This window comes from Microcaecilia unicolor, chromosome 8 (genome assembly GCF_901765095.1).
Source record: "Microcaecilia unicolor chromosome 8, aMicUni1.1, whole genome shotgun sequence".
In the NCBI taxonomy this organism is placed as follows: Eukaryota; Metazoa; Chordata; class Amphibia; order Gymnophiona; family Siphonopidae; genus Microcaecilia; species Microcaecilia unicolor.
In genome coordinates, this window is record NC_044038.1 from 247005469 (window position 1) to 247029271 (window position 23803).

The window sequence follows — 23803 nt, forward strand, 5'->3', positions numbered from 1 at the left end:
ATATGGATTAATAAATGCCCAATAAGAAGAAATAAAAACATATTTTATGTAAAAAGAAAAAACACGTTGATTTATGAAACAGACAAATACAGAGGCATAATATGAGATGTCATTGGCACGTACCCAGAAGAAACAAAGAATCTGCATGCCCTTCAGGTAAAATGTTATATTTCATATAAAGCTGAAAAATCACATGTTTGAATATAATAGTGCAAGTAGTAGTAGTAAAATCAAAAAAATGTTAAATAATGCAAAACTGCAAAAAAAAGTTCACTAGTAGTGTCTCGTCATTACACATAGTATTGTAGCAGTATACTTTGTACTTTAAACAAGTTATATCCAGGGTCACTTTTCAGGCCACTAGTTTAAAAAATGTTGATTTTTCATCAGAATTGAAAACTTGGAGAAACTGTTCAAAATGGTTAAAATATGTGAAAACACTTGGCAACCTGAAATTGATATAAAAAAAATTAGAAAACACTAAAAATCCAATGTGTTCTAATGACTTGTGTTTTCTATAATTTCAGGGTTCAGCTTTATGAGTATACTGCAAATCAGTGACAATCTAAGCGGTTTACAAAGGGCTCCTTTTATAAAGTGGAGTTATCGATTAGCGTGCACTGAATGCGAAGAAGCCCATAGTGAATTGGATGGGCATGTTTGCATTCAGTGTGCCACTAATCAGTAGTGCCACTTTGTAAAAGGAGTTCAGAATGAAAAACGAATACTGAAACAAAGGCTAATGGGAAAAAAGAGAAACACAAGAGGAATTCCAGGTTACAATGTATGCCAAATAAAAGATTAGGAGGAAGGAGACCCAGTTAGCAGTAAAGATACAAAAGGGAGGATGAAAAGACAGACAAATACAACACACATGTAGCACATCCCAGGGCTTTATAAGAAAAAAAACACAGAACCTGTAAAACATTGTTCAAATGGCGCCAAAGAGTTAATTGAAAAAAAAAAAGTTTAGTGCCATCTTAAAATTATTAAAAGAAAGTTCTAACCAGAAACTGAGGAATAGGAAGCGTAGGAGCAATTACGAAAAAGCATGCAGATGTAGCTCGATGGAAATGAATTTGTAGGTGGAATGGGACAGCAAGTAGGTGCTGGTCCCTAGAACACAGGGTACAGACTGGTGTATATGGAATAAGCAAACAAAACAAAAACTGAAGGATCCCAATCTGCATAATTTGGTGGGTTAGTGCCAGTACTTTAAAAGAAATACAGTGATGAATAGGGAGCCAATGTTCCGATTTCAGAAGGGGGATAACACTATTGTAAGCGCACCGCGAATGAACTTAACTGCAGTATTCTGAATTAACTGAAGATGATGGGTTTGATATTGAGGAAGATCAGAAAAAAGTCAAGATGGAAGATAACAAAAGAATGTATCAGTAAACGGAGGGACTGTAGATCAAAAAGAGAACATACAGCTCAAATTTGCCTAAGAGTAAAGAGTGATTTCTTAACAACAGTAGAAATGTTGAGAGAAAGTAAAATGGTTGTTCTGTTGTGTTGGATTCTTACATTCCGCTTGTTTTCCAAAAAAGGATTCATGGCGGTTTACATATTAAAAGAGCTGTACAATAGATCTTATAATAAGCAAATAGCAGAAAAAGTAGAATTGAATGATTTATAGTGTCAAACGCAGGCGATATTTCAAATTGCAATAATATGACCTGTTGACCTCTGCTCAAAAACTGTTTTACTTTATTATTATTATTAGCATTTGTATAGCACTACCAGACGCACGCAGCGCTGAACACCTGATACAAAGAGATAGTCCCTGCTCAAAAGAGCTTACAATCTAAATAATACAGACAGACAAAGACAGTTACGGGTGAGGAAAGTAATGGGAGCTAAAAAGCAGCAGTGAAAAGGTGGGTTTTCAGCATAGATTTGAAAACAGGAAGAGATGGAGCTTAGTAGTAAGAACAAGAAGCAGTATCTCCATACTGTCGGGACCTAAAATCATGTTGTGTTTTGTAATATGTCAAAAGATTCTAAAAAATTCTGAAGCTGTTTATTTACCAGAAATACCAAAAGCATGGCCATCCATGGTATACTTGCAACTAGACAGTAATTTTCTACTTTAGTTAAATCAGTACCAATGGATTTTGGCAGTGGTGTTAAAATTATTTCCGACAAAGTCTTAGGATAGCAGCCAGATTGTATCACCATATTAAGTCAACCACTGCAAAATTTGTAATGGGACCTTTTTTAACAAATATGATGGACATACATCTAACGAGCATGATTTTTTTGTAAGTCTAGTAAGAGTCTTCAGGACAGTAGCAGAAGATACCACCTCAAAAATTTTCCATATTCTATCAGTAGGAATACTATTTATATGATAGTGTGGAGGTGTCCTTACTAAATTAACCTCTGCAAAAGAACCTCTAATTTCATTCATCTTATCCATAATACCCAAATATTTTAATGGAATCTTTCAAAGGAATGAGCAAACCACAGGAGGATGTGGGAGAACAGCTAGACCAACCAGGGGAAAGAACACCAAAACAGTCTTGAAACATTTAGTTTGAATATAACCAGTTGGAAACTTTGACCAGTTTTGCTGAGATATCAATGACTTACAGAGAACAAGATTCAAGGGGGAAAAAGTATTTGGATATCATCTGCATAGATATAAAAATTAATTTGTAAAGACTGTAAAAGAAGCGCAAATGAGGAAAGAAAGATATTAGAGGTCAGGACCCAGAACAGACCCCTGTGGTACACCACAGGAAAAGGAAACACTAGCAGAAAGAGAGCTGCCATTTTATCTGAAATATTCTACCAGATAAGTAAGAGTCAAACTAAGATAATGCAGTGCTAGTGATGCCAATTGCCTCTAAACAATTAAGTAAGAGCTGATGGTTAACCAGGTCAAATGTAGCACTAAAGTGAGACAAGAACTTCCCTGCCATTATCTAAGGTGTGGTAAATTTATTTATTTATTTATTGCATTTGTATCTCACATTTTCCCACCTATTTGCAGGCTCAATGTGGCTTACAGAGTTTGGTTATGACATAAACATTCCATGATATCAGATACAATTAGTAATGTATAAAGATTAAGTGAGGGAGGAAAGAAGGAAGGTGTTAGGCAGGATAGAAGGTGGACTTTAATAACTGGGTGGGTTGGTGAGGTAATTTTGTAAGGCTATGGGTTCTCTTAGGTAAATGAAACCCGAAACTGCAACAAGAATGCTCAGTGCTAAAGAGTGCACAAAAACCAGTCTGGCTGGGATGCAAAACATTAGTCTTACCTAAAAAGACTGTCAGCTGCTGTTCTACAATTGTTTTTCAATAATCTTAGATATGAAAGCTACAAAAACGCAAAGGGAACCATTTGAGAGCGTTTTGTGATGGAAAATCCAATTCAAAACATGTAATTTAAAGGATCCTTTTACTAAGCTGTGTTAGCCACTAACGCACACCTAACACAACTCAAAGTGGCGTACCGCAAGGCACACTCTGGTGTCCTGCGATAAATGCCAGATGTGAGTGTATGTTCACCGCACAATAAAAATACTTAAAATTTTTCTTTTGGGGATGAGTGTGTGTGTTTCTGCGGACACAAAATGATTAGCACAGGAATAGTTCGTGAGTCCACTCTTCCCACAAAATGGGTGCCCATTAATACAAAAAAATAGGAAAAGGCCTTTTTTATGGCTGTGGGAAAAACTCGAGCACACACTGAGGCCATTTTTTTTTTTTACTGCTGATTAGTTAAAAGGAACCCCAAGTTTAATTTATACCTTATTTTAATGTTATCATTACTCATTTTTATCTAGTGAATGTCTTTATTTTTATTGATTTGTTTTTGATTTTTCACTGTTTATATATGTTTATACACTGTGTCCGGGAAAAAAAGTGAGCCCCCCTAAACATTTTGCAGTAACTACAAACCTGCACTGAATTAATTAACATTTTACATACACAGTGATATTTCAAACAGTGTTGTGTGGTTTTGTGGAAATCCACCTTAACGTTACTGAGATGTCATATTTTAAATAACACTACCCAAAAGTTACTTTCTAACAGTTAATGTCAAGCTGAATAGTCCAATGTTTAAATCTGATGTTCGTTTAGAGTGTCCCCGTTTCGCACAAATACATTTACGCAGTCGATCCTGCCACTGGGTTCACTGCTCAGTCGATGATACTCTCATCAAAGTGGCGCCGCTCTTCAATCATTATTTCAGATAGTCGATGTCATGGATCTGGCAACAGTAGACTCTGTCCGGCAAATTCCCCAAATCTGGTGGTCCACCGGATTGGGATCTGGACTCTGTCAATGCGCAATGACACCATGGATTACATCAGCGAGTAAGTAATTAAGTCCTGGCAGAAACTGAGATTTGTGATGGCAGTTTGTACAAATTAAAAATCTCTTAATGGAGACAAGGGATTCCTATGTATTTGACATTAGTGACGCACATAGATGTCACTGAGTGCACGTAATATTTTATTTCAGTGCAAGTTTCAGGTGGTTATTTTAAAATGTTTAGGGGGTTCACTTTTTTCCAGAAACTGTGTGTATGTATGTATGTATCTACATAGAGGTTGACATTCCAGAATTCTGGGATAACAGTATTGAAATAACACCCCTATCATGGTCAGACAGTTTTCTAATTAAATTTTCCCTTTGTGACCACCTGAAACAAATGGCAACATCCAGAGTTTGGAAGGAGATCAGAGACAAAAGCTGACAGTTGAAAATTTCCTAGAGGCCTTGGACTATCCACATGTGGATGAAAAGACAACTACAGTGTCAGAACAGGTTGACATTTAGAATACACAGCCAAAACCTTACAGAAAATGGCACCATTAAAAAAGGTTTTATGCCCCATTCACAAACTCTCACCTTGGTTTTCTCCAGAACTTTGGATCCTTAAATATGAAGGACAGAAATTGGAAAGGAGATGGTGGAAATCTCGCCTGGATGAAGACAGGCTAATCTGTAGGAAGCACACGACAAAGTATCGCCAAGCCTTAACAGCAACCAAAAAACAGCTTACTACAACCCCCACAACAGAACCAGCCTGCCTGGTCAAAACTGAACTACAGTGCTTTTGCTGCTTACTTTGCCAACAAAATTAAAAGTCTCTGCAAGATTTACTGACAATCCCACCCAGCCTTCAATCAATTAACCAGGAGTGCACAAACTCACCCCCTCCTGACAGAGACATAGGGGACACTTTTAACCCAATAACAGAGGAGAGTCTTTACAAAATCCTAAGAGACCGACCAATTACCTGCTCCCTCGACCCCTGCCCATCAAAGATAGTGCAGCAGGCAAGTATGGGCCTCATAGAAGACTCCACTAAAATTGTGAACTCCTCTCTTTCTAATGGACAACTACCAACAGCATTTAAAAGGGCAGTGGCTCACCATTTGCTAAAGAAAAACAACCTTGACCATGACAAACTTGAAAGTTACCGGCCAGTATCCAAGATCCCATTTCTAGAGAAACTTATAGAACAAATAGTCTGTGTTAAACTCAGTGATTGGTTAGAAGAGAGAAACGAGCTAGATACATGTCTAGATTCATACCCGGTTATGGAACAGAAACGTCCTCGTATCCCTACTAGATGATCTTCACAGAAACAGACAGGGAATTTGCCTCGGTGTTAGTACTGCTAGATTTCTCAGCAGCTCTTGAAACTGTGGATCATCATATGGTAGCACGACTGGCAGAAACAATTATCAGTGGAACAGTACTTACATGGTTTAGATCCTACCAGACAGACAACAATCCATAATGTTTGGCGGTACCTCATAGCCATCATGGGTACTGATCTGTGGGGTACCACAAGGATCGATATTGTCATCCATTCAGTTAAATATCTACCTCAAGCCACTAGCCGAGATGATTCTGTCGATGGACAATCAGTTCTACATTTACGCGGATGATATGCAGCTACTCATACCCATTGAACCTGACTTACCTACAGCCCTGAATAAATTGATTACTTGTTTAACATCAATTCAAGAATGGGCTAAGCACAACAAACTTTGCCTGAACCCAAGTAAAACCGAGCTTCTCTGGGTCCCTAACACAAGTGGATACATACCCGACATCAAAATCCCTTTTGGGAAGTATGAACTCCCTCTCAAATCACAAGTCAGAAACCTTGTAATACAGTTAGATTCAACATTTACTCTGATTCCCCAAATCCAAGCAATCTTCAAGAGCTGCTTCTACTATTTGCGACAGCTACGCTGCCTCACATTGAGAAGGTAAATCTTATCTCAGTTGTGCATGCCATGGTAACATCAAGACTGGATTACTGCAATGCACTATACAATGGTCTGACTACAAAGGGCCTGCACCAGCTCCAGGTGATTGAGAATGCAGCAGCAAGACTCATAGAAGGTTGCAAGCGACGTGACCACATCACACCATTTTTGCAAAAACTTCATTGGCTACCAGTACATTACAGGGCTAAATTTAAAACTCTGATCTTCAAGGCCCTTAAAGGAAACAGGATGCTGGGCTTGATGGACCTTTAGTCTTTCCCAGTATGGCAATACTTATGTACTTATGAAATGGCCCCAAGTACTTGAACAGGATGACCCTCTACACACCTCCAAGGACACTGAGGTCCTCCCAAGGGGTATCCCTAACTTCACCCTCTCCAAAAGACATTGCACGATGTGATACCCGCAAGCGAGCCTTCTCCAGAGTAGCCCACACACTCTGTAATGCACTGTCTGAAAGGCTCCACTTAACACAAGACTATCTCTACTTCAGGAAGTAGGTGAAAGCTTGGCTCTTCAACGAGGCCTTTAATGGAAGAAGTAACCAATTTCTTAGTCTCTCTCGCACACACACACTCACAAGGAGTGATGCAGGCTGCACATACTGCAGCAGGACATGTTTTATCCACTTCTACCCTAGCTAAGATAACATTTAATCATCTCTTTGATCTCATGTGCAACTTTCTCTAAATTAGTCACATCTTATCTATATGTTCCATCTCTGCTTATACCCTATGCTGTCTATAATGTTCTGTTACATGTTGTGTTGACATTGTAAGTAGTATACTATGCCATACTTTGTATTATTTATTTTATTTGCTGCATTTGTATCGCACATTTTCCCACCTCTTTGCAGGCTCAATGTGGCTTACATTACGCCGCAATGACAATAGTCATAAATGGTAAGAGAAGAACAAAGTATTGTTACAATTAAGGTATTTTGTATATCAAGAAAATTAGAAATAAAGTAAATAATACATATCGGATATGCCCAAATGTAAGGTAGAATATAGCGTTAAATAATAGTGTGATTAAAGTAACCAAATTAAGAGATCAATGTTGATTATGTGAATATTTTTACTGTTCTAATTGTCTATTGCTTATGTTTAATTCTTACTGTACACAACTATATATATGTGTTTGTGTGTGTGTATATATATATATTTCTCCGAGGACAAGCAGGCTGCTTGTTCTCACTGATGGGTGACGTCCACGGCAGCCCCTCCAATCGGAAACTTCACTAGCAAAGTCCTTTGCTAGCCCTCGCGCGCCCGCGCGCACCGCGCATGCGCGGCCGTCTTCCCGCCCGAAACCGGCTCGAGCCGGCCAGTCTTCTTTTGTCCGCACTCGGTACGGTCGTGTTTTCGCCGTGTCGAGCCCCGGAAAGTCGACCTCGCGCGTCCAATTTGTTTGAACGTGTTTTTTTCCTTCGGGAAAGCTTTGTCCTAGTCGGGAAGTGCTCCGGAAACCCCCCGCCGGGTTTCGTGTAAATCCTCCCCGTACTTCCAGCTTTTTTGCCCCGGTAAGTTTTCTTTCGTCGTCGGGGTAGGCCTTTTTTCGGCCTCGGTCGAGATTTTTTCTCCCTCTAAATTTGGTGCTTCGAATTTCGCCATTTCGGCTTTTGATTTCGCCGGCGTGATTTTTCCGCCCATGACATCGAAGCCTTCCAGCGGCTTCAAGAAGTGCACCCAGTGCGCCCGGGTTATCTCGCTCACTGATCGACACTCGTCGTGTCTTCAGTGTCTGGGGGCCGAGCACCGCCCTCAGAACTGCAGTCTGTGTTCCCTGCTTCAAAGGCGGACTCAGGTAGCGAGACTAGCCCAGTGGAACGTGTTGTTCTCGGGCTCTTCGTCGGCATCGGCACCGGGATCTTCGAGTGCATCGACGTCGTCAGCGTCCAGACCATCTTCCTCGGCCGCCCCTGCATCGAGTGCATCGAGGCATCGGGCCTCTGCATCGGCGCCGAGACATCGGATAGCTGCATCGACGTCGGTGGTACCAGGACCTCGTCTGCTGATGTCGTCGGACGGTGGTGCATCGGGTGGAGTGCAGGTGAGGGCTGTCCATTCCCCTGCTGGTGGCGGTGAGCCCTCGGGTGGGTCTCCGCCTACCCTGAGGGCTCCTGCGGTACAGCCCCCCCGAGATCGACCTTCTTCAGTCTCGGCCCCGAGGAAGCGACGGGTGGATTCGACGTCCTCCTCGTCGGTGCCAGGGAGCTCCGGTGACATGCTTCGGAAGAAATCGAAGAAGCATCGACACCGGTCTCCTCCCCGTGTCGGCACCGAGAGCTCTGGGTCGCCGAGGGATTCGGCACCCAGCAGGCATCGGCACCGAGAGGACCGCTCACCCTCTGTTCAGGAGGTGTCGATGCGCTCCGCTCTGGACAGCCCGGAACAGCCTCCACGCCCGGAACAGGTACTGACGTCGACGCCTGCATCGACCTCTCAGCCTTTCTCTGCAGCCGCTCTAAACGAGAGCCTCCGGGCCGTTCTCCCAGAGATTCTGGGAGAGCTGTTGCGCCCTACCCCTCCGGTACCGGCGGTGCTTGCGCCACCGGTACCGTCGAGCGTGGCGCCGGCTGGCCCATCGCCCAGGTTGAGGTCCCCGACGTCGGTACCGCGTGCGGTACCGACCGCGGCCACCTCCCAGGAAGGCTCCCCGACTACGTCGGCGGAGGGAGCTTCGCCGATGCGGGCGAGGGAGTCTACCTCTCGACGCCCCCATCGTGGACAGGGTTCCACGGAGTCGAGCAGGGCGAGGTTGCAGACACAGGTCCGTGAACTTGTGTCTGACACCGAGGGTGAGGCCTCGTGGGAGGAAGAGGAAGATCCCAGATATTTCTCTGACGAGGAGTCTGGGGGTCTTCCGTCTGATCCCACTCCCTCTCCTGAGAGACAGCTTTCTCCTCCCGAGAGTCTGTCTTTTGCCTCCTTTGTCCGGGAGATGTCTACGGCCATCCCCTTCCCGGTGGTTGTGGAGGACGAGCCCAGGGCTGAAATGTTTGAGCTCCTGGACTATCCTTCTCCACCTAAGGAAGCGTCCACTGTTCCCTTGCACCATGTCCTGAAGAAGACATTGCTTGCGAACTGGACCAAACCATTAACTAATCCCCACATTCCCAAGAAGATCGAGTCCCAGTACCGGATCCATGGGGACCCAGAGCTGATGCGCACTCAGTTGCCTCATGACTCTGGAGTTGTGGATTTGGCCCTAAAGAAGGCTAAGAGTTCTAGGGAACATGCTTCGGCGCCCCCGGGCAAGGACGCTAGAACCTTAGACTCCTTTGGGAGGAAGGCCTACCATTCCTCTATGCTCGTGTCCAAGATCCAGTCTTACCAGCTCTACACGAGCATACACATGCGGAATAATGTGCGGCAGTTGGCGGGCTTGGTTGATGCTCTTCCCCCTGAGCAAGCCAAGCCTTTTCAGGAGGTGGTCAGGCAGCTGAAGGCGTGCAGAAAATTCCTGGCCAGAGGAGTTTATGACACTTTTGATGTTGCGTCCAGGGCCGCTGCTCAAGGTGTGGTGATGCGCAGGCTCTCATGGCTGCGTGCCGCCGACCTGGAGAATAGAGTCCAGCAGCGGATTACGGACTTGCCTTGCCGTGCGGATAACATTTTTGGCGAAAAAGTCGAGCAGGTGGTAGAGTCTCTCCACCAGCGGGACACCGCATTCGACAAGTTCGCCCGCCGGCAGCCTTCAGCTTCTACCTCTACAGGTAGACGATTTTTCGGGGGAAGGAAGACTGTTCCCTATACTTCTGGCAAGCGTAGGTACAATCCTCCTTCCCGACAGCCTGCGGCCCAGGCTAAGCCCCAGCGCGCTCGCTCTCGTCAGCAGCGTGCGAATCAGCAAGGCCCCGCGGCTCCCCAGCAAAAGCAAGGGGCGAGCTTTTGACTGGCTCCAGCAGAGCATAGCCGACATCCAAGTGTCAGTGCCGGGCGACCTGCCTGTCGGAGGGAGGTTGAAAGCTTTTCACCAAAGGTGGCCTCTTATAACCTCCGATCAGTGGGTTCTCCAAATAGTCCGGCAAGGATACACCCTCAATTTGGCCTCTCAACCTCCAAATTGTCCACCGGGAGCTCAGTCCTACAGCTTCCAGCACAAGCAGGTACTTGCAGAGGAACTCTCCGCCCTTCTCAGCGCCAATGCGGTCGAGCCCGTGCCATCCGGGCAAGAAGGGCTGGGGTTCTATTCCAGGTACTTCCTTGTGGAAAAGAAAACAGGGGGGATGCGTCCCATCCTAGACCTAAGGGCCCTGAACAAATATCTCGTAAAAGAAAAGTTCAGGATGCTTTCCCTGGGCACCCTTCTCCCCATGATTCAGCAAAACGATTGGCTATGCTCTCTGGACTTGAAGGATGCCTACACACACATCCCGATACTGCCAGCTCACAGACAGTATCTGCGATTTCAGCTGGGCGCACGCCACTTCCAGTACTGTGTGCTACCCTTTGGGCTCGCCTCTGCGCCCAGGGTGTTCACAAAGTGCCTAGCTGTGGTAGCAGCGGCGCTTCGCAGGCTGGGGGTGCACGTGTTCCCATATCTCGACGATTGGCTGGTGAAGAACACATCCGAGGCAGGAGCCCTGCAGTCCATGCAGATGACTATTCGCCTCCTGGAGCTACTGGGGTTTGTGATAAATTACCCAAAGTCCCATCTTCTCCCAGTGCAGAAACTCGAATTCATCGGAGCCCTGCTGGATTCTCGGACGGCTCGCGCCTATCTCCCAGAGGCGAGGGCCAACAACTTGTTGTCCCTCGTCTCGCGGGTGCGAGCGTCCCAGCAGATCACAGCTCGGCAGATGTTGAGATTGCTGGGCCACATGGCTTCCACAGTTCATGTGACTCCCATGGCCCGCCTTCACATGAGATCTGCTCAATGGACCCTAGCCTCCCAGTGGTATCAGGCCGCCGGGGGTCTAGAGGACGTGATCCACCTGTCCACGAGTTTTCTCGAATCCCTGTATTGGTGGACGATTTGCTCCAATTTGACTCTGGGACGTCCCTTCCAAATTCCTCAGCCTCAAAAAGTGCTGACCACGGATGCGTCTCTCCTGGGATGGGGAGCTCATGTCGATGGGCTTCACACCCAAGGAAGGTGGTCCCTCCAAGAAAGCGATCTACAGATCAATCTTCTGGAGTTGCGAGCGATCTGGAACGCTCTGAAGGCTTTCAGAGATCGGCTGTCCCACCAAATTATCCAAATTCAGACAGACAATCAGGTTGCCATGTACTATGTCAACAAGCAGGGGGGCACCGGATCTCGCCCCCTGTGTCAGGAAGCCGTCAGCATGTGGCTCTGGGCTCGCCGTCAAGGCATGGTGCTCCAAGCCACATATCTGGCAGGCGTAAACAACAGTCTGGCCGACAGGTTGAGCAGGATTATGCAACCTCACGAGTGGTCGCTCAATTCCCGTGTGGTGCGACAGATCTTCCAGGCGTGGGGCACCCCCCTGGTGGATCTCTTCGCATCTCAAGTGAACCACAAGGTCCCTCAGTTCTGTTCCAGGCTTCAGGCCCACGGCAGACTGGCGTCGGATGCCTTCCTCCTGGATTGGGGGGAAGGTCTGCTGTATGCTTATCCTCCCATTCCTCTGGTGGGGAAGACTTTGTTGAAACTCAAGCAAGACCGAGGCACCATGATTCTGATTGCTCCCTTTTGGCCGCGTCAGATCTGGTTCCCTCTTCTTCTGGAGTTATCCTCCGAAGAACCGTGGAGATTGGAGTGTTTTCCGACCCTCATCACGCAGGACGAAGGGGCTCTGCTGCATCCCAACCTCCAGTCCCTGGCTCTCACGGCCTGGATGTTGAGGGCGTAGACTTTGCCTCTTTGGGTCTGCCAGAGGGTGTCTCCCGCATCTTGCTTGCTTCCAGGAAAGACTCCACTAAGAGAAGTTACTTCTTTCATTGGAGGAGGTTTGCCGTCTGGTGTGACAGCAAGGCCCTAGATCCTCGCTCTTGTCCTACACAGACCCTGCTTGAATACCTTCTCCACTTATCTGAGTCTGGTCTGAAGACCAACTCCGTAAGGGTTCACCTTAGTGCAATCAGTGCATACCATTACCAAGTGGAAGGTAAGCCGATCTCAGGACAGCCTTTAGTTGTTCGCTTCATGAGAGGTTTGCTTTTGTCAAAGCCCCCTGTCAAGCCTCCTACAGTGTCATGGGATCTCAATGTCGTTCTCACCCAGCTGATGAAACCTCCTTTCGAGCCACTGAATTCCTGCCATCCGAAGTACTTGACCTGGAAGGTCATTTTCTTGGTGGCAGTTACCTCGGCTCGTAGAGTCAGTGAGCTTCAGGCCCTGGTAGCCCAGGCCCCTTACACCAAATTTCATCACAACAGAGTAGTCCTCCGCACTCACCCTAAGTTTCTGCCAAAGGTTGTGTCGGAGTTCCATCTGAACCAGTCAATTGTCTTGCCAACATTCTTTCCCCGTCCTCATTCCTGCCCTGCTGAACGTCAGCTGCACACATTGGACTGCAAGAGAGCATTGGCCTTCTATCTGGAGCGGACACAGCCCCACAGACAGTCCGCCCAATTGTTTGTTTCTTTTGATCCCAACAAGAGGGGAGTGGCTGTAGGGAAACGCACCATATCCAATTGGCTAGCAGATTGCATTTCCTTCACTTACGCCCAGGCTGGGCTGGCTCTTGAGGGTCATGTCACGGCTCATAATGTTAGAGCCATGGCAGCGTCGGTAGCCCACTTGAAGTCAGCCACCATGGAGGAAATTTGCAAAGCTGCGACGTGGTCATCTGTCCACACATTCACATCTCATTACTGCCTGCAGCAGGATACCCGACGTGACAGTCGGTTCGGGCAGTCAGTTCTTCAGAACCTGTTTGGGCTTTAGGATCCAACTCCACCCCCCGAGGGCCCTGTTTGTTCTGTTCCAGGCTACACTCTCAGTTAGTTGGTAAATTTTTTAGGTCAATCTCAGTTATGTCCTCGCCGTTGCGAGGCCCAATTGACCAATGTTGTTGTTTTGAGTGAGCCTGGGGGCTAGGGATACCCCATCAGTGAGAACAAGCAGCCTGCTTGTCCTCGGAGAAAGCGAATGCTACATACCTGTAGAAGGTATTCTCCGAGGACAGCAGGCTGATTGTTCTCACAAACCCGCCCGCCTCCCCTTTGGAGTTGTGTCTTCCCTTGAAGTGTATTGTCTTGCTACATACTGGACTGGCCGGCTCGAGCCGGTTTCGGGCGGGAAGACGGCCGCGCATGCGCGGTGCGCGCGGGCGCGCGAGGGCTAGCAAAGGACTTTGCTAGTGAAGTTTCCGATTGGAGGGGCTGCCGTGGACGTCACCCATCAGTGAGAACAATCAGCCTGCTGTCCTCGGAGAATACCTTCTACAGGTATGTAGCATTCGCTATATACACATACATACACACTCTTAAATGGTTCCCTGTGGGCTTATTTTTGATAGAGAAAAACGTCCAAAAAGTCATAAAGCAGCATTTGGATGTATTCCTTCTCAAACCGTCCAAATCAGTATTTTCAAAACCTATTTTGCTGATGTTTATCTATGCAATTCATTTGCAGTGTCCCAATCACAAGAGGGAGTGTTGGGGGTGAGATTAGTTTGGACTTAGGGTGTTCCTAATACTTGGGCATTTTATAGCCACAATGGCACAAAACAAAAACGTATAAGTCCAAAACTTCACTATTTTGATTTAGACCTGTTTTTAGAACGAATAAAGCACAAAAAGGTGCCCTAAATGACCAGATGACCACTAGAGGGAATCAGGGATGACCCCCCCCCCCCCTTTTTACTCACCCAGTGGTCACTGAATCCCCCCCCCCCCCAAAAAAAAAAAGAAAAAAGAAAGATGTGAATAAAAGTAGTACCAGCCTGTATGACAGCTTCAGATATTATAGCCAGTTCTATTAGATTAGCAAGCGGGTCCTGGAGTAGTGTAGTGGTCAGTAAAGTGTATTATAGAGAGGAGGACCCAAGCCCATATCCAAGTCTACCTGTTACACTTGTGGAAAGTGTGAGCCCGCCTACACTCCCCTAGGCGACCCCTTCACCAATAAGGGCTATTGTAGTGGTGTGCAGTTGTGCATTGGGTTTTAGAGGGCTCAGCAGACTAGATAAGGGGGTAATGATGATATGTGTACCTGGGAGCTTTTATATGAAGTCAACTGCAGTGCCCCCTAGATTGGCCCGTTGCTCTCCTGAGATGTCTGTCTAGTCTGCTAAGATTGCTGGCTCTTCCTGGCTTGGTTTTGTGTGTTTTGCACTTGGACCTTATTTTTTCCAAACGTAGACCACAAAGATAAGCACAGAGCTCAAAATCATCTAGCATGTGGCCAAACAGAAAGATGTTTTGCTGTTTCAAAAATGGCTATATTTCCTGTTTGGATTCGAGATGTTTAGTGCAAGATGTCCAAAGTCCGACTTAGATGTTATATCAAAAATGCCCCTCAGTGTAACTTTGTAAGTCTAAGTGCTTTGAAAATAAGCCTATTTATGTTTTTCATTTTTGAATGACATTGTTAGAATGCATAGGTTTTTTAGCAGGGTGGGGATTTTGGGTTTGTTTGTTTTTTTTTAGCATTTTCTACTGTTTGAATTTTTTCCCCTTGCAATTTCAGTGCTGTTCAGGTTGCCAAGTGTTCCTGTATATATTCATTGCTCAATCTTGAGCAGTTTACCAGATTCTTAGTTTCATCAAACAAAATCTCTGTATCTCAAGATCTTTAGGTTTACTCTGCAATTTAGTAAGTTCTTTTGTCTGCTCTTCTATTTTTTGTTCATTATTCTCAAGTTTCCTGGCAATTTCCATGATATCCTTTCTTAGATCTGCTACAGCTGCCAGTATATTATCTTCCTCCATGGTGATACATTTTTTAAGTCATGAAATGAGCTTTCAGTCCAGCTTAAGTGATATTTTGGGATATAAAAGCCTTTGAGTCTGCATTTAGTAAGTTCCTTAATGTTCTGCTTTTTAACACCGGAGTTAGTTTATAAGAACCCTTCAAATCAAGTCATTTTATCATTGTTGGTCGTTATAAAAAGATAGCAATTTTCCAAGAAGGTAATTGGTATATATTCTTGGATAGTATTAGATTTGCTGGTAGTTAGATGCTCCAGGGAGAGTGCTACTTTCAGGTATTGATCTTGGGTGGTGACTTCACGTCTTCTCTCAGCCTGCAAAATTTTTACAGTTTTTTTTAAAGGTCTGATTTTTTTGGATTAAAAGTTTAATTTGAGTAGTGTGATATCAATTTAAATATATTTATTTTTTAGGCAGAGAAAAACAGAGCAGCAGCAATGGCTAATAACTTGCAGAAAGGAAGCGCTGGGCCTATGAGACTCTATGTGGGATCATTGCACTTCAATATAACAGAAGATATGCTTCGTGGAATCTTTGAGCCATTTGGAAGGGTGAGCATACTTACAAACTCAGTCTAGGGGTTATGTGAAGTTGAATAGAAGGACCCACTAAAAGAATTTCTGAAAACACTTTAACTTGATAGGTGACGAATATTTAAAAAAAAAAAAAAACAAGAAAAAGCAGGCGTTTCCCTTAACAACAAAACACAGACACACAAACAAAAAGAATGGGATAGACCAATGTGGTTCCAACATATGTTATTTATTATGAAAAATCAACTTTGTGTAATGACTTGACATAGTCCTGCGTTTCAGCGCTTCAGGCGCCTGCCTCAGGAGTCAAGCAATACTTTTGATCAAAGTTAACGGATAAAGGATGGCACAGCATTCATTACAGCACTTGTAATGCAACCAGCATCAAAGATGGCACAGAAGAACAAATAGCACAAAGTCTATGCAGTCTGTGCAAACTCGCTGCTGTGCACTTCGTGCTATTTCTGTTCTTCTGTGGCATCTTTGATGCTGATTGCATTACAAGTACTGTATTGAATGTTGTACCATCTTTTTTCCGAGGACAAGCAGGCTGCTTGTTCTCACTGATAGGTGACGTCCACGGCAGCCCCTCCAATCGGAATCTTCACTAGCAAAGTCCTTTGCTAGTCCTCGCGCGCCCGCGCGGCCGTCTTCCCGCCCAAAACTGGCTCGAGCCGGCCAGTCTTCTTTCGTCCGCACTCGGTACGGTCGTGTTTTTGCCGTGTCGAGCCCCGGAGAGTCGACCTCGCGCGTCCTTTTTCGACGTGTTTTCTTCGGAAAATCCTAAAAACTGTTTGGGAAGTGCTCCGGAAGCCCTCTTGGGTTTCGTGTGTCCCTTCCCGTATTTTTCAGATTTTGCCCTGGTAAGTTTTCTTTCGTTGTCGGGGTAGGCCTCTTTTCGGCCTCGGTCAAGATTTTTTCTCCCTCAAAGTTTTGGTGCTCACTTCCGTCATTTCGGATTTTGATTTCGCCGGCGTGATTTTTCCGCCCATGACATCGAAGCCTTCCAGCGGCTTCAAAAAGTGCACCCAGTGCGCCCGGGTAATCTCGCTCACTGATAGGCACTCGTCGTGTCTTCAGTGTCTGGGGGCCGAGCACCGTCCTCAGAACTGTAGTCTGTGTTCCCTGTTACAAAGGCGGACTCAGGTAGCGAGATTGGCCCAGTGGAACGTTTTGTTCTCGGGCTCTTCGTCGGCATCGACACCGGGGTCATCGAGTGCATCGACGTCGTCAGTGTCCAGACCTTCATCCTCGGCCGCCAGTGCATCGAGGCATCGGCCCTCTGCATCGGCGCCGAGACATCGGATAGCTGCATCGACGTCGGTGGTACCGGGACCTCGTCTGCTGATGTCGTCGGACGGTGGTGCATCGTCAGGAGTGCAGGTGAGGGCTGTCCTTTCCCCTGCTGGTGGCGGTGAGCCTTCGGGTGGGTCTCCCCCTACCCTGAGGGCTCCTGCGGTACAGCCCCCCCGAGATCGACCTCCTTCGACCTCGGCCCCGAGGAAGCGACGGCTGGATTCTACGTCCTCTTCGTCGGTGCCGGGGAGCTCCGGTGACATGCTACGGAAGAAGTCGAAGAAGCATCGACACCGGTCTCCTCCCCGCGTCGGCACCGAGAGCTCTGGGTCGCCGAGGGAGTCGGCACCCAGCAGGCATCGGCACCGAGAGGACCGCTCACCCTCTGTTCAGGAGGTGTCGATGCGCTCCACTCTGGACAGCCCGGAACAGCCTCCACGCCCGGAACAGGTTCTGACGTCGACGCCTGCATCGACCTCTATGCCTTTCTCTGCAGCCGCTCTGAACGAGAGCCTCCGGGCCGTTCTCCCAGAGATTCTGGGAGAGCTGTTGCGCCCTACCCCTCCGGTCGAGCGTGGCGCCGGCTGGCCCATCGCCCGGGGTGAGGTCCCCGACGTCGGTACCGCGTGCGGTGCCGACTGCGGCCACCTCCCAGGAAGGCTCCCCGACTACGTCGGCGGAGGGAGCTTCGCCGATGCGGGCCAGGGAGTCTACCTCTCGACGCCCCCATCGTGGACGTGGCTCCACTGAGTCGAGCCGGGCGAGGTTGCAGACACAGGTTCGTGAACTTGTGTCTGACACCGAGGGTGAGGCCTCGTGGGAGGAAGAGGAGGACCCCAGATATTTCTCTGATGAGGAGTCTGAGGGTCTTCCTTCTGATCCCACTCCCTCCCCTGAAAGACAGCTTTCTCCTCCTGAGAGTCTGTCTTTCGCTTCCTTTGTCCGGGAGATGTCTACGGCCATCCCCTTCCCGGTGGTTGTGGAGGACGAGCCCAGGGCTGAAATGTTTGAGCTCCTGGACTATCCTTCTCCACCTAAGGAAGCGTCCACTGTTCCCTTGCACCATGTCCTGAAAAAGACATTGCTTGCGAACTGGACCAAACCATTAAGTAATCCCCACATTCCCAAGAAGATCGAGTCCCAGTACCGGATTCATGGGGACCCAGAGCTGATGCGCACTCAGTTGCCTCACGACTCTGGAGTTGTGGATCTGGCCCTAAAGAAGGCTAAGAGTTCTAGGGAGCATGCTTCGGCGCCCCCGGGCAAAGACTCTAGAACCTTAGACTCCTTTGGGAGGAAGGCCTACCATTCTTCTATGCTCGTGGCCAAAATCCAGTCTTACCAGCTCTACACGAGCATACACATGCGGAACAATGTGCGGCAGTTGGCGGGCTTGGTTGATGCGCTTCCCCCGGAGCAAGCCAAGCCTTTTCAGGAGGTGGTCTTGCAGCTGAAGGCGTGCAGAAAATTCCTGGCCAGAGGGGTGTATGACACCTTTGATGTTGCGTCCAGGGCCGCTGCTCAAGGTGTGGTGATGCGCAGGCTCTCATGGCTGCGTGCCTCCGACCTGGAGAATAGACTCCAGCAGCGGATTGCGGACTCGCCTTGCCGTGCGGACAATATTTTTGGAGAGAAGGTCGAGCAGGTGGTAGAGCATCTCCACCAGCGGGATACCGCATTCGACAAGTTCTCCCGCCGGCAGCCTTCAGCATCTACCTCTACAGGTAGAAGATTTTTTCGGGGAAGGAGGACTGTTCCCTATTCTTCTGGCAAGCGTAGGTACAATCCTCCTTCTCGACAGCCTGCGGCCCAGGCTAAGCCCCAGCGCGCTCGCTCTCGTCAGCAGCGTGCGCCTCAGCAAGGCCCCGCGGCTCCCCAGCAAAAGCAAGGGGCGAGCTTTTGACTGGCTCCAGCAGAGCATAGCCGACATCCAAGTGTCAGTGCCGGGCGACCTGCCGGTCGGGGGGAGGTTGAAAGCTTTTCACCAAAGGTGGCCTCTCATAACCTCCGATCAGTGGGTTCTGCAAATAGTCCGGCAAGGATGCACCCTAAATTTGGCCTCAAAACCTCCAAATTGTCCACCGGGAGCTCAGTCTTACAGCTTCCAGCACAAGCAGGTACTTGCAGAGGAACTCTCCGCCCTTCTCAGCGCCAATGCGGTCGAGCCCGTGCCATCCGGGCAAGAAGGGTTGGGATTCTATTCCAGGTACTTCCTTGTGGAAAAGAAAACAGGGGGGATGCGTCCCATCCTAGACCTAAGGGCCCTGAACAAATATCTCGTAAAAGAAAAGTTCAGGATGCTTTCCCTGGGCACCCTCCTTCCCATGATTCAGGAAAACGATTGGCTATGCTCTCTGGACTTGAAGGATGCCTATACACACATCCCGATACTGCCAGCTCACAGACAGTCTCTGCGATTTCAGCTGGGCACACGTCACTTCCAGTACTGTGTGCTACCCTTTGGGCTCGCCTCTGCGCCCAGGGTGTTCACAGAGTGCTTGGCTGTAGTAGCAGCAGCACTTCGCAGGCTGGGGGTGCACGTGTTCCCATATCTCGACGATTGGCTGGTGAAGAACACGTCCGAGGCAGGAGCCCTGCAGTCCATGCAGATGACTATTCGTCTCCTGGAGCTACTGGGGTTTGTGATAAATTACCCAAAGTCCCATCTTCTTCCAGCACAGAGACACGAATTCATAGGAGCTCTGCTGGATTCTCGGACGGCTCGCGCCTATCTCCCAGAGGCGAGAGCCAACAACTTGCTGTCCCTCGTCTCGCGGGTGCGAGCGTCCCAGCAGATCACAGCTCGGCAGATGTTGAGATTGCTGGGCCACATGGCCTCCACAGTTCATGTGACTCCCATGGCCCGCCTTCACATGAGATCTGCTCAATGGACCCTAGCTTCCCAGTGGTTTCAGGCTGCTGGGGATCTAGAGGACGTCATCCACCTGTCCACGAGTTTTCTCGAATCCCTGTATTGGTGGACGATTTGGTCCAATTTGACTCTGGGATGTCCTTTCCAAATTCCTCAGCCACAAAAAGTGCTGACCACGGATGCGTCTCTCCTGGGATGGGGAGCTCATGTCGATGGGCTTCACACCCAAGGAAGCTGGTCCCTCCAGGAACGCGATCTACAGATCAATCTTCTGGAGTTGCAAGCGATCTGGAACGCTCTGAAGGCTTTCAGAGATCGGCTGTCCCACCAAATTATCCAAATTCAGACAGACAACCAGGTTGCCATGTACTATGTCAACAAGCAGGGGGGCACCGGATCTCGCCCCCTGTGTCAGGAAGCCGTCAGCATGTGGCTCTGGGCTCGCCGTCACGGCATGGTGCTCCAAGCCACATATCTGGCAGGCGTAAACAACAGTCTGGCCGACAGACTGAGCAGGATTATGCAACCTCACGAGTGGTCGCTCAACTCCCGAGTGGTGCGCCAGATCTTCCAAGCGTGGGGCACCCCCTTGGTGGATCTCTTCGCATCTCGAGCAAACCACAAAGTCCCTCAGTTCTGTTCCAGGCTTCATGCCCCCGGCAGACTGGCATCGGATGCCTTCCTCCTGTTTTGGGGGGAGGGCCTGCTGTATGCCTATCCTCCCATTCCTCTGGTGGGGAAGACTTTGTTGAAACTCAAGCAAGACCGAGGCACCATGATTCTGATTGCTCCTTTTTGGCCGCGTCAGATCTGGTTCCCTCTTCTTCTGGAGTTATCCTCCGAAGAACCGTGGAGATTGGAGTGTTTTCCGACCCTCATCACACAGGACGAAGGGGCGCTTCTGCATCCCAGCCTCCGGTCCCTGGCTCTCACGGCCTGGATGTTGAGAGCGTAGACTTTGCCTCTTTGGGTCTGTCAGAGGGTGTCTCCCGTATCTTGCTTGCTTCCAGGAAAGATTCCACTAAGAGGAGTTACTTCTTTCTATGGAGGAGGTTTGCCGTCTGGTGTGACAGCAAGGCCTTAGATCCTCGCTCTTGTCCTACACAGACCCTGCTTGAATACCTTCTGCACTTGTCTGAGTCTGGTCTCAAGACCAACTCTGTAAGGGTTCACCTTAGTGCAATCAGTGCATACCATTACCGTGTGGAAGGTAAGCCGATCTCAGGACAGCCTTTAGTTGTTTGCTTCATGAGAGGTTTGCTTTTGTCAAAGCCCCCTGTCAAGCCTCCTACAGTGTCATGGGATCTCAATGTCGTTCTCACCCAGCTGATGAAACCTCCTTTTGAGCCACTGGATTCCTGCCATCTGAAGTACTTGACCTGGAAGGTCATTTTCTTGGTGGCAGTTACTTCAGCTCGTAGAGTCAGTGAGCTTCAGGCCCTGGTAGCCCAGGCCCCTTACACTAAATTTCATCATAACAGAGTAGTCCTCCGCACTCACCCTAAGTTCTTACCAAAGGTCGTGTCGGAGTTCCATCTGAACCAGTCAATTGTCTTGCCAACATTCTTTCCCCGTCCTCATTCCTGCCCTGCTGAACGTCAGCTGCACACATTGGACTGCAAGAGAGCATTGGCCTTCTATTTGGAGCGGACACAGCCCAACAGACAGTCCGCCCAGTTGTTTGTTTCTTTTGATCCCAATAGGAGGGGAGTGGCTGTAGGGAAACGCACCATATCCAATTGGCTAGCAGATTGCATTTCCTTCACTTACGCCCAGGCGGGGCTGACTCTTGAGGGTCATGTCACGGCTCATAATGTTAGAGCCATGGCTGCGTCGGTAGCCCACTTGAAGTCAGCCTCTATTGAAGAAATTTGCAAAGCTGCGACGTGGTCTTCTGTCCACACATTCACATCTCATTACTGCCTGCAGCAGGATACCCGACGCGACAGTCGGTTCGGGCAGTCAGTTCTTCAGAACCTGTTTGGGCTTTAGGATCCAACTCCACCCCCCGAGGGCCCTGTTTGTTCTGTTCCAGGCTGCACTCTCAGTTAGTTGGTAAATTTTTTTAGGTCAATCTCAGTTATGTCCTCGCCGTTGCGAGGCCCAATTGACCATGGTTGTTGTTTTGAGTGAGCCTGGGGGCTAGGGATACCCCATCAGTGAGAACAAGCAGCCTGCTTGTCCTCGGAGAAAGCGAATGCTACATACCTGTAGAAGGTATTCTCCGAGGACAGCAGGCTGATTGTTCTCACAAACCCGCCCGCCTCCCCTTTGGAGTTGTGTCTTCCCTTCTCTTTGTCTTGCTACATATGAGACTGGCCGGCTCGAGCCGGTTTCGGACGGGAAGACGGCCGCGCATGCGCGGTGCGCGCGAGGACTAGTGAAGATTCCGATTGGAGGGGCTGCCGTGGACGTCACCCATCAGTGAGAACAATCAGCCTGCTGTCCTCAGAGAATACCTTCTACAGGTATGTAGCATTCGCTTTATCCATTAACTTTGATCAAAAGTATTGCTTGACTCCTGAGGACTCCGTTGAGTGATTACACAAAGTTGATTTTTCATAATGAATAGCACGCGTTGGAACCACATTGATCTACTACTTTCTTCTTTCTGTTTGTATGATGGATATTTCCAGCAGAAATGGTGTGAGCCAAAACTGACAGAATTTAAGCATGCATGAAATAAACACAAACCTTGGTAAGACGGATGGGGCACTGATCAAGGGAGACTTGGTAGGCAGGTATGGATTGGGAGAATAGATTGATCTCATGATCTATATCTGCCTGTGTCATTTCTCATATTTACAGGGTATGTACCTAGAATATGAGGCTGTGTATCCTGTCATTAGTGGCCAATCCATGTCCCTAGGAAGTACCCACAAATGCAAAGAGTAGATCTATTTCTTAATGTTAAGACTTTCTCTCAAGCCCATCTGGCTAATGATTGTTTATGGACTTTTTCATTCAGGAACTTCATCCTCTGCAAACAAATTCCACAACTTAATTTTGCATTGTATGTGTCTTTCTGTTTGAGAAGTTCACATAAATGGAAAAACTTAGATTTATTTAAAGCATTGACTATCATGTTTATCCATTTGGTCATGTAGAAATTAAGGGTCAATAAATAAGTTGTGATTAGTTTGAGAGTATGCGCCTTCAAGTCAGTGAGGAAAACTGCACAGTTATATTTCAAATAGTAGAGATTCAGGACTTGATTTGTCTACAAATGCCCTCATAGTTTAGGAAAGGGAGGTAGATTGATAGCGGTGATTGGGACTTCTGTCTGGTAATGGGTGAGAAATCTAGCATCTCTAAGTCCTTCTGTGTTCCCATAAAATGCATTGTAATTACTGTTTTGGGATTTTGCCAGGTATTTGTGACCTGGATTGGCCACTGTTGGAAACAGTATTCTGGGCTTGATGGACCTTCAGTCTGTCCCAGTATGGCTACACTTATGTACTTATCTCAGTTTTAAGTGTTGGGGGTGTGTGTGTGTACTCCTAATTTCCTGTAAATACCCTGTTTGTAAGGACAGAAATGTTTACCTTCTGAAATCAAATCAATTCTTCTATACCGCTAATATCCCCTTTCCAGGGTTCAGTGCGATTTACATTCTAGGTGAGTCAAAAGCTGTTAATGTTAGTGTGAGGTATGAGAACATTTAGAGACCGTCAGTGTAATGCATGAGACCAAAAACATTATAGGAAAGGATAATGGATGATACTGGGAGGTAGAAGTAGCCCTGAAGCTAAGGTTGCTGTTTTCTGTTCTGATGACAGTAGGTAGAGAGTTCCATATTTTAACTCTCAGTTACAGGGAATAGAAAGCTGAAAATCTTCTGATTTCGATTTGTCTATTGAAACGATGACGCTAGCATTAGTTGTTGTTTCAGTCTATTAGACTGGAGCAAACGTAGCAAAACGGTCTTAGCAGTTCAGAGGTCAAACCCTGTAAGATTTGAAAAACTAAACAAGCAGCTTTGAACTG

At 47.6% G+C, this 23803-nt stretch overlaps 1 protein-coding gene across 3 annotated transcripts in view; it reads left to right on the forward strand.

Moving 5' to 3' along the window:
* RBM39 (RNA binding motif protein 39) overlaps window positions 1–23803 on the forward strand; it is a 229584-nt gene that overhangs the window by 120222 nt on the left and 85559 nt on the right. For all 3 annotated transcript variants that reach the window (XM_030211135.1, XM_030211138.1, XM_030211136.1), the window contains one exon: window positions 15529–15666. In XM_030211135.1, coding sequence (XP_030066995.1) covers window positions 15529–15666 — 138 coding nt within the window. The remainder of the gene's footprint in view (window positions 1–15528; window positions 15667–23803) is intronic.